The sequence below is a fragment of the Centruroides sculpturatus genome, unplaced genomic scaffold, assembly GCF_000671375.1.
Source record: "Centruroides sculpturatus isolate CEXI.00-Female unplaced genomic scaffold, Cexi_2.0 scaffold52, whole genome shotgun sequence".
Lineage (NCBI taxonomy): Eukaryota > Metazoa > Arthropoda > Arachnida > Scorpiones > Buthidae > Centruroides > Centruroides sculpturatus.
This window is the reverse complement of record NW_019385745.1, coordinates 671447-687299: the sequence shown is the minus strand read 5'-3', so window position 1 is coordinate 687299 and position 15853 is coordinate 671447. Positions and strand designations below refer to the sequence as shown.

Here is a 15853-nt window from a genome sequence, read left to right as displayed (position 1 = left end):
TTATTTTGATGATATGAAACCGTGCTTTACAATTTGTTTATGCTTCTAACACAATAAAGTGCTATAAATTAAGACACTTGGCGGGTTTTCTCATCTTTATTTAGTTGATACGTGTGAAAAATTTACACGTTTCGGGCTCTTAAGCCCCTCTTCAGCCAACTAAAACATTAAAAAAGAATATAACATACATATAAAAACACAAGTTTTGTAGAATTCATAAAAATATAAAACATACCTATGCATATAAGTCTTATAGATTGAAGTAACAGCTTACTCTCGATATTTTTCAGTAACATCAGCTTATTCATAATCAAAAAAAAAAGAAAATTATTTAAATGCTTAATTGGGACAACTTTTCACTTAATTTGGACAGTAGAAGAAAATTAATTTAGCAATTTTGATATATTTTAGAGATCTTCCAAAAATACTGTATATCAACAGTACGTACATTAATGTCGTTTAGGCCTAACAGTTAGCAGAGACAAAGCAATTGTGTCTTTTGCTCGAGCAATTTGGTCTTTCTGGAGGGGAGTCAGCATAGCAGGATGTATTACACCACAATCTTGTCTGAGGCAGACCAGAATTTGAGCTACTGATCCTGCTTCAGATTGGATCATTGTTGATGTAATGATGATATCGTGTAATGAACATTATTGGCTAATTTGAACTGGTGGTGCATGCATCTCAAGGAAAAGACCGTTGGCAAAAAACATCATGCAATGTGGCAGACCTAGAATAAAGCTATAACCAGCAAAACTGCTGATTGGTTGGCCATCAACTGTTGACAACTATATAAGCTGACGTAGAAGCGGAAAATTCAAGTTTGGATCCATCTCACTGACTGTCTCTGTCTCTTAAATCTTTGCCAAGATGCCAAGAAATGATTTACACTTTCAAGTAAAATTGCTTTGCTGGATAAAATTAAAAGCCAATTATTGAATACAAGCCATCGTAGATTTGATGATATAGCTGGTGTACCAAAATCTACCATTGCGCGTCTCCTACAACAAGAAAATCAACTGCGTTAGGAATGGATATTACAAAAAAGAATTCCAGAAATACCAAAAGAAAGCATGATGGAAAAGATCCAGAAGTTGAAGAAACATTAGATCAATGGTTTTCTATGGTTAGTGGACAAGGTGTAAATATCAGTGGTCTAGTGTTGAAGGCAAAGTCAGAGGAGATTGCTAAAAAGCTAAGCCATAAAGATTTTAGAGCAACTAATGGTTGGTTGTCTCGATGGAAAGTGAGACAACCAATATCAAATACAAAAAAGCACATATAAAAAAGGGCAGTGCAGATAATGTAAGTGCTGAATAGTAGAAAAAACTAAAATTCCTACTTTTTTAGAGAATTTTTGTTCAGATTATATTTACAATGCTGATGAAATCGGCCTCTATTATTGTGCTACACCGGATGGCTTCCTGTGTTATAAGCACATTGCACTGTCAGGGTATAAGAGAGCAATGGACCGCATTACTGTGTTATGCTGTGCAAATATGACAGGCACTGACAAATGAAAACTGCTAATTGTAGGAAAAAGTGCTAAGCTTCAATGCTTTAAGGGGATAAGAATAGAGAGTTTACCAGTAGAGTACCATGCCAACAGTAATGTGTGGATGACTTTTGGAAGTGACTTACGAGTTGGGATGTAGAGTTACAACATAAGCAAAGGAAAATTTTGTTGCTTCTCAATAATTTTGTTGCACATTCTTATTTAGATAATCTCAAAAATATACGGCTGGAATTTCTTCCTCCTAATGTAACATCCTTAGTGCAACCTATGGACATGAAGGTAATGAAAAATTTAAAGATGTTGTATCGAGGAAAATTGGTAAATTACATACTGGAATCTATTGATTAAACCCAATGACAAGTTCATCAACAGCCAGAGAGATCAGTGCAAAAATTTCCTTCCATTTTGCAAGCCATACAGTTTGTTGCTGACAGTTGGCAAGCTATAAAATGCAGCACAATAAAAAACTGCTTTGCTGCTTCTGGTTTTAAAACCTTTGAATGTTTCTGAAATTTTGAGAAGTGAGGAAAATGAAGGCATACTGCAAGATCCTATCATCAATAATGAAGAATTTCAACAATAGATGACAATTTACTATGTTACAATGAAAATGAAAACTTTGAGGATACAGTTGTTGACGTCACCAAATTCAAACGTCAAAAATTTGATGAAGAAAGAATAATGAGGACGATGACCCACCTGTACTTGTGATAAATCATGAGGCAAAAAAATTTATAGTCAGGTTACAGCGTTATTTTATGCAAGAAGGTAATGAAGAAAGCCCCATATCTGCACTGAATATCTGTGCTGATTTTGTAGAACTGCAAAATTTTAGAAGTAAAAAACTACATTTGATGCATGTTTCCAAATTTAAAATTGTAAAATTTATCATGAAAAGTAAGCATTATTTTTTCTGCACAATTTATAGTACGAATAATTTCTGTATTTTTCTTTAATAAAGCCAATTATCATTTTTGTTTTTTTTTTTTTTTACTTACAGTTGACCCCCCTATAATGCAGTAGATACGTTCTGCTTTATAAGAATTTTGCATTGTAGGAATCCTCAAATACATGAGCCAATCACAGCCCAGCACGTGTGCAGTTTACAGACTACGGCTGTTTGAAAGATTTTTTTCCATAAAATTATTTGATTCTAGACTAATTTCACTCGACATTTCCAAAACACATATAATTTTTTGGGAATAATCTGTATAAACTATGCTATAAACAAAAAATTGTAGGATTACTTACTGAGTGTGTACCATTAGACTATGCCATTGCTTAAGCTTGTTTTCGTCACGGAGCAGTGCACCAAACAGCGGCCGCGTTTTCTGATAAGTTATTTTTCTGCGAAAAATTCGTTGAACTTTGGAGACATCATTAATAGAAATAATTTTTATGGCCGTTGAATAAGAAATGCTTTTTTTACAAGAAATGTATAAAATTACAGTACTGTATTAGACTTACAGTACCTAATTTAGGCCTATATACTGTACAGACGATAGTAAACTCAACTTACCTGCCTAAACTCTTCGTAGTGTGTAAGTAGTTCAGCTGCTCGTCCACTATTGGTCCAGATTTGACCAATCCTGTCACGACAGGAGTCAGCGATGACATTTTACATGTTACGAGTCTCTTTTAGCGTCTTTATATGAATACGGTCGCAATTTTTTCACCACGATATATGAATCTGCATTATATGAACCCGCGTTATAGGGGGTCTACTGTATTTAGTTANAACCGGATTTTTGTATTTAATTTCGCACCGTAAAGGTTTGTGGTTGATTAATTTTTTGAAAAAAACTTTTTTTTTAAAGTGAGAAGACAAATAATGGAACGCGTTATAGGGGGTCTACTGTATTTAGTTATTTATTTACATATTATATATTTCATTTTAAAAATTATTATTAGTTTGTTTAATTGGGGCACACGCTTAATTGGGCCAAAATGGATTAGTCCCAATGTGTCCCAATTAAGCAGAACCCACTGTATATATATTACAGATAGAGGGAAATATAACATATAGACATATAGATGTCTATGTTTTAAGTTATTAATGGCTTATTTGTCCTGAATTTATTTCAAATACAGTTGACCTCCCCTATAACACTGTTGATTTTTCCATTTTATATGAATTCCATGTTGTATGAGTCACTTAGATTTTACAAATACGTATGCCAGGCTGTGAATGGCTCACGTATTTGTAAAATCTATGTGACTCATACAACACGGAATTCATATAAAACAGAATAATCAACAGTGTTATAGGGTGGTCGACTGTATTAATTAATTGATGTTAGAAATAAATTTTACATTTAGAAAATTGCAATAAATAAAATGTAAAATATTTCTTTTTTTTTTTTTCCTGTTAAACGTAAGAAATGTTATAAATCATATTATTAACTAGTTAATAAAACTGTTAAAATTTTTAAAATACTCTAAATTATCACTATTATTCAAATATCAGCATTGATTTAAAAATTAAAAAAAAATAATAATAATTTTAAATAAGTTTTGTTTAATAGGGAATGATCTATAGCAGTGGTGTCCAAAGTGGGGTAAATCCCAGGGGATATGCAAAGTGATACTTGGAGGGTATGCCAAATTTTCCTTCAAAATAATGTGTATGTCCTATCCACAGTCTGTCTAATCTTACAGTCATTCTCCCAAAGAAGTAGGCTCATAATCACTTGTGATCATACACGGAAAAAATTCATATTGCAGGTAACGGTAAATTTAGCAGGAATTATGTATTTATAGAGGAAATTTAGCAAATTTTTCTGACATGTAAAAAACATGAGTAATTTATTCCATAAACATAGATTTTATAATTACATTTTTCTAATTTATTTGAAAAGTTTTATTGCAGACGAATGAGATTCATTTAGTCTCAACATTCTTTTCAATTCCTTTTCAGAATATGTATTTAAGAACCCAAAAACAATAGATTTTATATTATATTATATTATAGGGGTACATCTTATAATTATTTTCGTCTTAGGGGTACGCAGTCAAAAAAATTTGAAGATCACTGATCTAAAGGACTTAAATATTAAACCCAGCTTCCTTTTAAAATACTTAATAAAACATTAACATCTTATATCGCTGAGAATACTTTATTTAATCACAGTTTGTGATTAAATAAAGTATTCTTAGTGATATAAGGTGTTAATGTTTTATTAAGTGATCTAAAGGACCAAAAAAAAAAATTTATAAATCTGTTTTATTTATAAAAAACAATGAATACTAGATGGCACTTGTTTTTGTCTAATGAAAGTATTTTAGTTACATTAAAAGAGCATACATGACAGAAAATCAATAAGAATTATTTAGATTAGAAAAAAATCATTTTAATATGATTCACTATCCATGTTCTCTTACAAATTGAACACAAATTTCAGTAGTAACTACAGTAGAGCATCGATTATCTGACTCGATTGGGGTTGGTCGGATAACTGAAAAAACAGATAACCGGAAAATATGAAAAAATACATTATTAGTATAGTATATTAGTATATCTCATGTAATTGGTATATTAGTATATCGCTATTAACCTACTTCGCGTTGAATTTTCATCAATATTAAGCCCAACAAAAATTTTTTTTAAATAATAATTGTTGCTATTGTATCGTTAAAAATTAGAAAATTAAGCCTCATTTAAATACTGGCTCCCTTTCATGGTCGAGCCATGTTGCCAGCTAAAACATGTAAAAATACTATTAAAGTAGTCAAGACATAGCCAAATATTGTAGTGTCACATCACTAGCGGACATTTGAATTTGCTGACTAGAACAGTTGGTTAATCGATGTGACGGTTAATCGGAGGTCGGATAATCGATGCTCTACTGTATTATAAAATTCAACAACTTAGAATTTTTATAGATCTGGAGAAAACTCTAATCTAAATCAAAGCACAATTCAATTTATAAGAAGTGTTTTTTAATATTAAGGAAAACAAAATTTAAGTTTATAGTTGTATAAAAAGAAATGGTAGATTACAGTAAAAGAATGGATGATTATGTTTATACCTACTTTTTATTTTACAGTAATTTTTAAATCGTATTAAATAAACAACAAATAACACAATACACAATTTTTCATTATTTTTAATTTTTGAAATTACTCTTTAATGAATAAAATTTTTAAATCATCCAACATTGATTTAGATTTTTTTATTTGTTTTAAAGAAATGCATCATTCCTCCAGAATTTGCATTGCCAATGATTAAAATCAAAAATATTATAATGTGACTTCAAGAAGACATTCTCATAATCTGAATTCCATAATAAAACTTAGCTAATATAAAACATTGTTATCACTTTTGCTTGTTGCATTGATAAATTATAAATTTTATTTTTTATGTTAAGCAGAATAGCTTTTGGATGTATTACATGTCAATTCAAATATTATATCATACTTTTTTAATCAACTAAAAAAATGTAATGTTTATTACATATTATAGTAAAAACACTACACATTAATTATGATATATAACTTTTTGAATTAAAAGTCAATTAATTCTTAACTTTATTATTGATTGACAAAATATTTTACAATAGTTCAGTTTAAAATATTTTTCAAAATACAGAATATTCTATGAATTTTTTAAAAATTTAAGAATTCTTAAAAACTGAAATTAAGAATATTTTTTATATGTTTACCATTAAATATAAAAGATTAATACATATGTACTGTAAATGAAAGCTAGTTTTTAATATTGTATTAAAATAGTAAAGATGTTTTTTAAAACTCAACAATGGCTTGTATGATTTAAAATTCAATTATCAGATAGATTTATTACTACATGTCAGGGTCTAGTCTACATAATGCAATGAATTTAGATCTTTATCAATTTTGGCTTCTTCTGTTATATTCAGGGAATTCCAAAACATATCTCATTAATTAGAAAATTCAATATAGAAGAAGTTTCAAAAATTTATACACACATCTATAATTATGCCTTTATTCCTGAAATTCAGTCTTCAAAAAAGAAAATACATTTGGAACTACAATAAAAAATACATTTTATTTATAATAAATAGTGAAAAAAACTTTGAACTTCTCCACAACACCGTGTTAACACAAAATTAATCAACCACAAACCTTTACGGTGCGAAATTAAATACAAAAATCCGGATTAAAATTTTTAACCGGATTTTTGTATTTAATTTCGCACCGTAAAGGTTTGTGGTTGATTAATTTTTTGAAAAAAACTTTTTTTTTAAAGTGAGAAGACAAATAATGGAACTAATAATCAAATATCATAATTGATTTTTATATCTAAGTAAAACTTTTTTTATTTTTACTTTTACTTAAACTATATGTTCAATTGTACTGTATGTGTACATGGGGCCAGTGCTCCCATTTAGGCAAACTAGGCAACTGCCTAGGGCACAAGCCATAAAGGGGCACAAAATTTCAAGCTATGCTTTACTCATACTTTACTAAAATATTAAATTAAATAGTGACATATGATTTAGGTATCGATTCTTTTTCCTTATCCCCCACATATTACACTATTTTACTATTTAACTCTTGGTTCTTTTTTGTTCCTTACCAAAATGATTCAAATTAATTGCTATTTAAAATTCAGTTAGGATAAATATTTTAAAATGGTAACATTTTAAAATATTAAATTTAGGTATTTTATAACTTTTTTTTGTAAACGAATTATAACGGACAATTTTTAAATTAATCAAAAAAGAAAATAAGAAAAGGCTCTGTTATTAGAAGGATTACTTACATATTGTATACTACTTTGTATATAAAGCATGCCAAAATAATTTTTATGTTTAAAATTTCATTTTAAAAATATCCAACTTGTGAAATAAGGGACACACTTGTAAACTTTGCCTAGGGCACAAAATAACTTGACACTGGCACTGAATGTACCTGTACATATCTATAATATAGTGATAGACAGCACGCTAATCATTTGTTATGAAAAACTTTTAACATATAAGCGTTTAAAAAAAATTTTTGTATTCGAAAAAGGATCTTATATCTTCTAATGACCTGAAGAAGATGAAAGTGTGTATCATCGAAAGCGCTTGTCAATTTAGTGACATACATATATAATTTAACGCTTATATGTTAAAAGTTTTTCGTAACCTGTACATATATATATTGAATTTATTATACTTTGATAAAACTGGCTGATGTACAAGGTTGTCAAGGTAAATCCAGAAATGCCACCATATAATGAAAAAACAGTTAAAATAGAGGGAAAAATCAATAAATTCTTACAAAAATTAGTACAAAAGTAGTACACAACATACAGAATGAAATTATTCAATGTAGCATCTCATCTTTGAAGACCTTCTTCAGCCTTGACCTGAAATAGCTGCAGGTGTTCTTGATCTGCTCCTTGTCCATGTTCATCACCACTTATGTGATGGATGCTTTTAGACATTCTTGGTATTATGATGCTTCTCATTTACTTTTGCCTTGATCACACCCCATATGTAGTAGTCAAGGGGATTGCAGTCAAGGCTAGATGGAGTCACAAGTCTGAGGACCAGAGCCTGAGACTTCAGTTTTCTGCCCTTATTCTTCTCAGTCAAGAGCCGCTGATTCCTGAGGACAAAAGAATGATATTGCAGCTCTTTGTGCACTGCCAAAATGATCATCAACCTATTTCTTTTGTGAAGTCACTCATGCTGTGCACACCGTCATGACTGCTCTTCTACTTCTGTTTAGCTACAAATTCCACACCTCTCTTGTGATCATAATGCTTACTGTGAGTTGCCCATGAGGAGTCACATTCTCCTTGTAAGACTCCCTAAACTTCTTGGTTAAGTCATAAGCATGCATTTTCTTGTAGCCAAACCAAGCTATGATTTGTGAGGGCCGTTTTCTGATATGAAATGATTCCAGTATAGTAGCTTTTTGGTTTTATTTTTACAACCTATCTGAGTAGGTCCCAATTGTTGACTGTTTGATGCTTTCTTTTTGAATGACTTCACTCAAATGTATATTTGTCAACAGTCGTATCTCCAAGACTGCCTAAGATAAGATATTTTGGATTTACTTCAATGCCCTGTAAGCCAGTCAATTAGTTTTTCCAAAGTAGAATTTTAACATGACTTCTAGTGGATAAAACCTGTGGCAGCTCATGGCTGTCTAATATGAAGGTGTTGAGTAACAACTACTACTTTAAAGTGATGGGCTGTTTGCTTGATGGCATTCTTTATTTTAATATAAATAAATATAACATGATTTAATTTTCTTAAGTGTTAAATATATCATAATAAACAAAATACAATTGTTATCTATTGAATTCAATTTTAAAAACATCTTACTTCAGTTCAGATCAAAAACTGCCATAGTATCGATTATTTCAGAAATTTTAAACATAAAAATTATTTTGGCATGCTTTATTGATAATATACAAAGTAGTATACAATATGTAAGTAATTTTTCTAATAAGAGAGCCTTTTCTTATTTTCTTTTTTGATTAATTTGAAAATTGTCTGTTATAATTCATTTACAAAAAAAATTATTAAATACCTAAATTTAATATTTTAAAATGTTACCATTTTAAAATATTTATCTTAACTGAATTTTAAGTGCATCTCATACAAACCAAGTATCCAGGTTCACAGCAAATGTAATTTATTACTTGAAATTTTAAAATGATTCACCTGGATTCAGATATGGGCTGCTGTAGAATGATCCATATGGAATAGACATTTAATTAAATTAATTAAATTATATACAGTAATTATTTATTTACAGTAATTTAATTAAAACAGCCATAATGTACATTTTGCCACTTCTAATTTAAAAATAATTGATAATAATTCTGACTTATGCCTTTTTTGGACTCTGCCTTATGAGCACTAAGAGGGCCTTTTTAAACTCACTCTGAGTTTGACCAGGCCTACAATAGGGATGGCAAGGTAGTGAGGGATTGGCCATTCCCTAAAAATTTTCTGGATTTTTCAACCATCTGGATTTGACCTTTGGTCCTCCAGACCCAGTAGGCTAGTGCATTAACCACCTCAACCATCCTATATCGGCTTATACAGTATTTGGTATATACAGTAATGATGCTAAAATTTTTTTAATCTAAGAGAGCAGAGATGGGCTGATCATTGTTTTAGTGGAGCAGGTGTTATCTGTCCATTTCATCATCAAACAAATTAATTTTTAAAATGTAGCAATCAATTTTCAGTGTCATATAAGTGTAAAAAGAGCATTTAGCAAGAACATATAATTACTTGGCAAACAATCAAATCATATTTAAAGAAAAGGTCAGTATATGTAGACCTCAATAATGGTCAGTATATGTAGACCTAAAAAAATTATTTTAGGTGGCATATAGGTCGGCAAGGAAATCCAGGATCGGCCCAGCCTACCCTTATCTCTCCCTAATGCATCCATTGGTATATATTCCCAGGTTAAAATTTGTTGCCAGTATGATGTTGCTACTTTATATAATAAACTATATATAGTCAACCCTTGTGAATTGCTAAATTGCATATCCATAGTTATAAAAGTGTAACCCATTTCATGATGCAATAGTCTGATTTGTATATACACTACCATAAGCAGAAGCGAAAAAAGTTTGATAACTTAACATACAAAATCACCTTTGATCTCCTGTTAACTAAAACTCTGCACAATTTTAATAGGCATATTTATTGTGACAACATCACTATGCTGGGCTGTAATTCTTAATCATATTCTTTATTTATTTTATTTAAAACACATGTTATTCATCTCAAATTTGTATTGTCTTGCCCCTGTACATCATACTTTTCCTGATAACAACAGAATCATGCCAGTAATCTTTGTAACTCCATTCAGGGGAAAATATTTGAATTGGATTCACATGAGCTCCAATGTAGACCAGAAGTTTGTATATAGGAGCATAAGGCCTTAATTAACTAAGTTTTCCATATCTGGTCTTCACTTTCATCTATCTAATACTGTTCTCGAGATTAAGGAATGACAGACAGACAGAAGACAGTAGGAATTTATAGGTTATTGCAGCCCAACAAAATGGAGCAGCTTAATGAGGGGTAAAGAAGAGTTGTAGTTAGTGAATTTTGCAAACAACATAAGGAAAGGACAGAAGCTTAAGAATTTAGTGGATATGGAAATGACAAGAAGGACAATTTGCAGCATTATAGAAATGCTGAAAAGTGAAAAATTATTGCTGGATGTCCAGGGGGTGGGTGCGAGAATTAAAATGACAGCAAAAAAGAGGGAATCAGATAAGTTGGAGAGTCATTAAAAACACTTAGAAAAAAGTGTTCAAAATGTTTCATCAATATGTTAGAAACATACTAGTTGTGCAAAATGTTTTCCAGAACTGAAATTTAGCCTGAAAGTATACAAAAAGAAAACACTCAAATTGCAAAGGTCTCTGCTGCAAAAAATGCATGAGGGTGATTTCAAAGCTTCAAATTTGACTGGACATTGTTATGGATGATGAGTTGTATTACCTTTGATGCAAGTGACTGCACTGGGAACAATGTATTATTGTAAGGATGGGGTTAATCAAATAATTTTAGATAATGTAAGGTATCTGGTTTTGTAAGATGTTTATATTTACTTCTGTATTTATTGTATTATTATGTTTTAGTGTTAAAATGTATTAATGAAATCAAATACAGAAGTAAATATAAACATCTTACAAAACCAGATACTAAATAAGAAAAATTTGGGATCTTTTTCTTATTTAAAAAATTATTAAAAAGTACAAATGTATATAAAAAGTACAAGTATATATATATATATATATATTTGTATTTTTTTAATAATTTTTAATAATAATATAAAAATATATATATATATAGGCAGAGAACTGGAAGCTACATGAGAGGACTGTTCTGAGTAGATGGCATCTCACTTTTAGCAGTACTGTCATAGGAGGATGTCCAACATGCAGCAATATTCTGATTTATAATATTAAGCTATACATTATTTAAGATTAAATTAATGGAAACTGTTATATGTCATGTCTATTGTGTTTCAATATTTTTACTATTTCTAATTTTCTGACATATGTACTTTGAATATCTGTTTCAGAAATACTGTATTGAGGTATTTACAGTGACCAAATATTGAAATGTTCAATTTAATAATGAATATTTCTTATTAGATAGTTAGGTTTTCATTATAATCTTTGTCCTGTAATATATAAGCAGTTTTTTTATTATGATAGAAACAACCTCATGTTAAACACAATACAAAGAAAAACAGAAAAGGAAAATGTCAGTGACATTTTCTGTTGGGTTTATTGTTGGGTTTTCTTTGGCTTTATTTGTGTGTAAACAATAGAACTACTTTTCAAATCATTTCAAAAAAAGTTAGCTGATATATATAGAAAAAAATAATAAAAATAAATGTAGATATAAAGAATTAATAAAATTTTGTATCATATAATAATTGAAAAAGTATATCCCTTAATTACTTTGTATTTATATGGATAAACAATACTTCAAGAAAAACATTATTTGCTATTCGCTTTATTTTTAAGATGTAGTATGTTATACATTTACTTCAGAAACTGATTGTAAGTAATGAAAAAATCACACAAATACAGTTGTACCTGTCTATCTCAAATCTCATAGGAACAAGAAAAAAATTTGAGATAAACAGATTTTGAGATATAGAGGTTCCTATGCAGTAAACAGTAATAGATTTGTTTGGAGGTATGATATTTTATTAATACAATATCAAGTACAGTACCTATCTGTATTAGGTATAAATAAAACATTTTTGATGTATCTTAATAGAAATATTTTTTCAATAGTTTCTAATGCCTGACTTTTTTAAACCAATAAGATGCAAGCCAAATTGGTACCCAATCAGAGAAAAATAGTGTTAATTGCAACTACATACTATAGTGCAAGAGATGTTTTTCAACTACAATTTATGCTAAAAAATGTCACTGAACTTTGAATTTCTAATTAGTACTTCAATCCATAATTTGAGAGAGAGAGAGAGGTTTTGGGAGAAAATTATTTGAGATAATGTAGAAAATATATTGAATTTAGTCTGAAAATGCAGATAAAAATAAATTTTGAGATAGAGGTTTTCAAGATAATCATGCTTGAGAAAGACATGTTCAACTGTATACACAAAACCAGTAAATGTTCATATCAATAAATAGTTTTATTCCTTTACTGATTTTGGGTTTATTTGTGTGTAAACAATAGAACTACTTTTCAAAACATTTAAAATGCAGTACAGTTTTAATTTTCAAACTTATGACCAAAAACATTTGAAAACTAAAATTTTACTGCATTTTAATGATTTGAGTGATTTATGACAAGGTGCAGTTTTCAAAGAGTAGTTTTCATAGTATGTTACAATGAAAATTGCTACATGTTATCGAGGCAAAACATATACAGTGGTACCTCGGTATACATCTGCTTTAGAATATGTCCAATTCGGAATATGTCCTGTTTGGGCAAAACAAATTTTGCTCGGTATACAACTTTTGTTCGGTATATGACTTAATTCAATTATACGCGCCATCTATGAACAAGTAGCACTATCGGTGTACTAAACCAGACTAGACGTTCGCAGTGCCACAGTTTATAACTTTGTTAAATTTCTTCTGATTTTAATTTGTAAGTAAAATTTTATTATTTTTATTAATCATGAATTGCAAAATGGCAAGTGAAAAGCAACAGAAAACTAAAAAAATGACTAGAATCACAATGGAACTGAAAAAAAGAGATTGTTGAGAAATACGAAGATGGTATGTGTGTTCGAGATTTAACTTTTGCATACCGTATTCCGAGAACAATGATTTTGACAATCGCGAAAAATAAAGACATTATTAAATCTGCTAACGTTGCGAAAGGAGTTAAATAAATTTCTAAACAGAGATCAAAGACATTAGATCATGTTGAGAAATTGCTTTTGCTTTGGATAACTGAAAAACAGTGTGCTGGAGACAGCGTATCGGAAGCAATTATTTGCAAGAAAGCTAAAACGATACACGCTGATCTCATGAAAAATCAAACAGCAACTAGCCAGGAAAGCGAGGTGTTTAAAGCCAGCCATTTTTTTTTTCATGAGAACGGATTAATCATTTTTACATTACTGTACTTCTTATGGGAAAGGTTGGTTTCATATACGTCCTATTCGGTCAGGAACGGATTAAGGTCATATACCGAGGTTCCACTGTATTTATATTTTCATTAGAATGGATTCTACAGTAGTAAATTTTTGAATTTAAGAAATTTTTTTTCTTAGTAATTGAGCATGTTCATATATATAAGTTATTACTTGTCATACGAGGGCTATTTTTTAAATAAGGATAAAAATATATATATATATAGGCAGAGAACTGGAAGCTACATGAGAGGACTGTTCTGAGTAGATGGCATCTCACTTTTAGCAGTACTGTCATAGGAGGATGTCCAACATGCAGCAATATTCTGATTTATAATATTAAGCTATACATTATTTAAGATTAAATTAATGGAAACTGTTATATGTCATGTCTATTGTGTTTCAATATTTTTACTATTTCTAATTTTCTGACATATGTACTTTGAATATCTGTTTCAGAAATACTGTATTGAGGTATTTACAGTGACCAAATATTGAAATGTTCAATTTAATAATGAATATTTCTTATTAGATAGTTAGGTTTTCATTATAATCTTTGTCCTGTAATATATAAGCAGTTTTTTTATTATGATAGAAACAACCTCATGTTAAACACAATACAAAGAAAAACAGAAAAGGAAAATGTCAGTGACATTTTCTGTTGGGTTTATTGTTGGGTTTTCTTTGGCTTTATTTGTGTGTAAACAATAGAACTACTTTTCAAATCATTTCAAAAAAAGTTAGCTGATATATATAGAAAAAAATAATAAAAATAAATGTAGATANGTGGATAAATGGCCAGAAATGGATAACAAAATAGATAGTCATGAGTTTCGATAGTAAATAGATAGGAGCACATAAATAGATGATGTTTTGTTACATCATCTATTTATGTGCTGCACAGTAAAGTGTCAAAGAATGACTGTGTGCAGCATCCTTATAACCCAAATTTAATGAATAACAAAGTTGACTTTACAAGGTTTGCTTTGTTAGTTTGTATTTTAATACTCTATTTGAGAAAACTGTAAGAAACAGCCCCCATGTAGATAATATCATTAATACTTTTTATTTTATTATAGGAGACCAGTCCAAAGCACCAGGCTCAATGTATGGACAATTGGTTACGCAGGACCAACTGGTTGCAATGGCAACCAGAGCGCAAGGCTCACAAAATGATTTTGTGTCCTTGCAATCTCGTGTAGCCTATAAATATCGTGATCCAAGTACAGCTCCATTAAGAAAACTTAGTGTAGACCTCATCAAAACATACAAACATATTAATGAGGTAACTTATTTTTTATTATATATTCCAATTGAAATTATTGCCATTTTATTAAAAATATTAATACTAAATAAACAAGAAAAGATTTTGTAGTAGCAGATGTTTTAAGAATGAAAAAAATAATAAATCTAAAATAAAATAAAAATTATGATAATTATGAAATTATCATTTAACTTTAAACAGTAATGTCATAATTTTTTTTGCATGTTTTATAAAAATATAAATGATGTTTTTATTATATTAAGAGTAAATTGAAAACAAGTACAAAATATATTGAATACCAAAATGGAACCTGAATAAAATGGAAACTCCTTAATGGAAAACATTTTTCATTATGAAGCAATTTTCAATGTTAAAAATAAAACCTGTTTAAAACAGAAACCTTCCAAACTGAAAAATATTTCAGTATCATGCAATTTTTATTTACATGGCTTTTATTGTATTATTTAAAGTATTATATATAACAATTATAATTTCAAAAGTTTTTCTTACGTATCTTATATAATTTAATTCTATATGCTGCTGATAAACACTCAATAGAATCTTGCTTTAACAGATTGCTTGGGCTGCCAAAATCATTCATTGTTCCGAGAATATGAAAATTTTTTTGTCTTTTAACCTTCTGCAGATGAGAAATACCAGTACTTGAAATTATTCATCTCTTGAGATCTCTATTTTTTATTTTATAGAAACATGTCTGTTATGAGATTGATTATTAGGCTGTACATGTGTATGACAAAGCTGACAGAAACTGTTTATACTGTAAACACAAAAAGAGGCAAATTGTCTATGCTCATTAGCAGTTCACTTGATTTCATGATTTGTTAAAAAACTCATTTATCTTTGTTTGTTTTGATGCCACTTTTCTGCCTGTTTAATACAACTGCTGTATATTAGCAATATTATGTTATTTTTTGGCTCTTGCAATGTTATTGAATAACATTGCAAGAGCCTAAACAGCAGAATTCACGTTTTTA

General features: G+C 29.5%; 1 protein-coding gene across 1 annotated transcript in view; it reads left to right on the top strand.

Moving 5' to 3' along the window:
* Positions 1-15853, top strand: part of LOC111641725 (dual specificity tyrosine-phosphorylation-regulated kinase 1A-like) — a 121720-nt gene that overhangs the window by 84017 nt on the left and 21850 nt on the right. The window contains exon 2 of the mRNA XM_023387934.1: positions 14674-14879. Coding sequence (XP_023243702.1) covers positions 14674-14879 — 206 coding nt within the window. The remainder of the gene's footprint in view (positions 1-14673; positions 14880-15853) is intronic.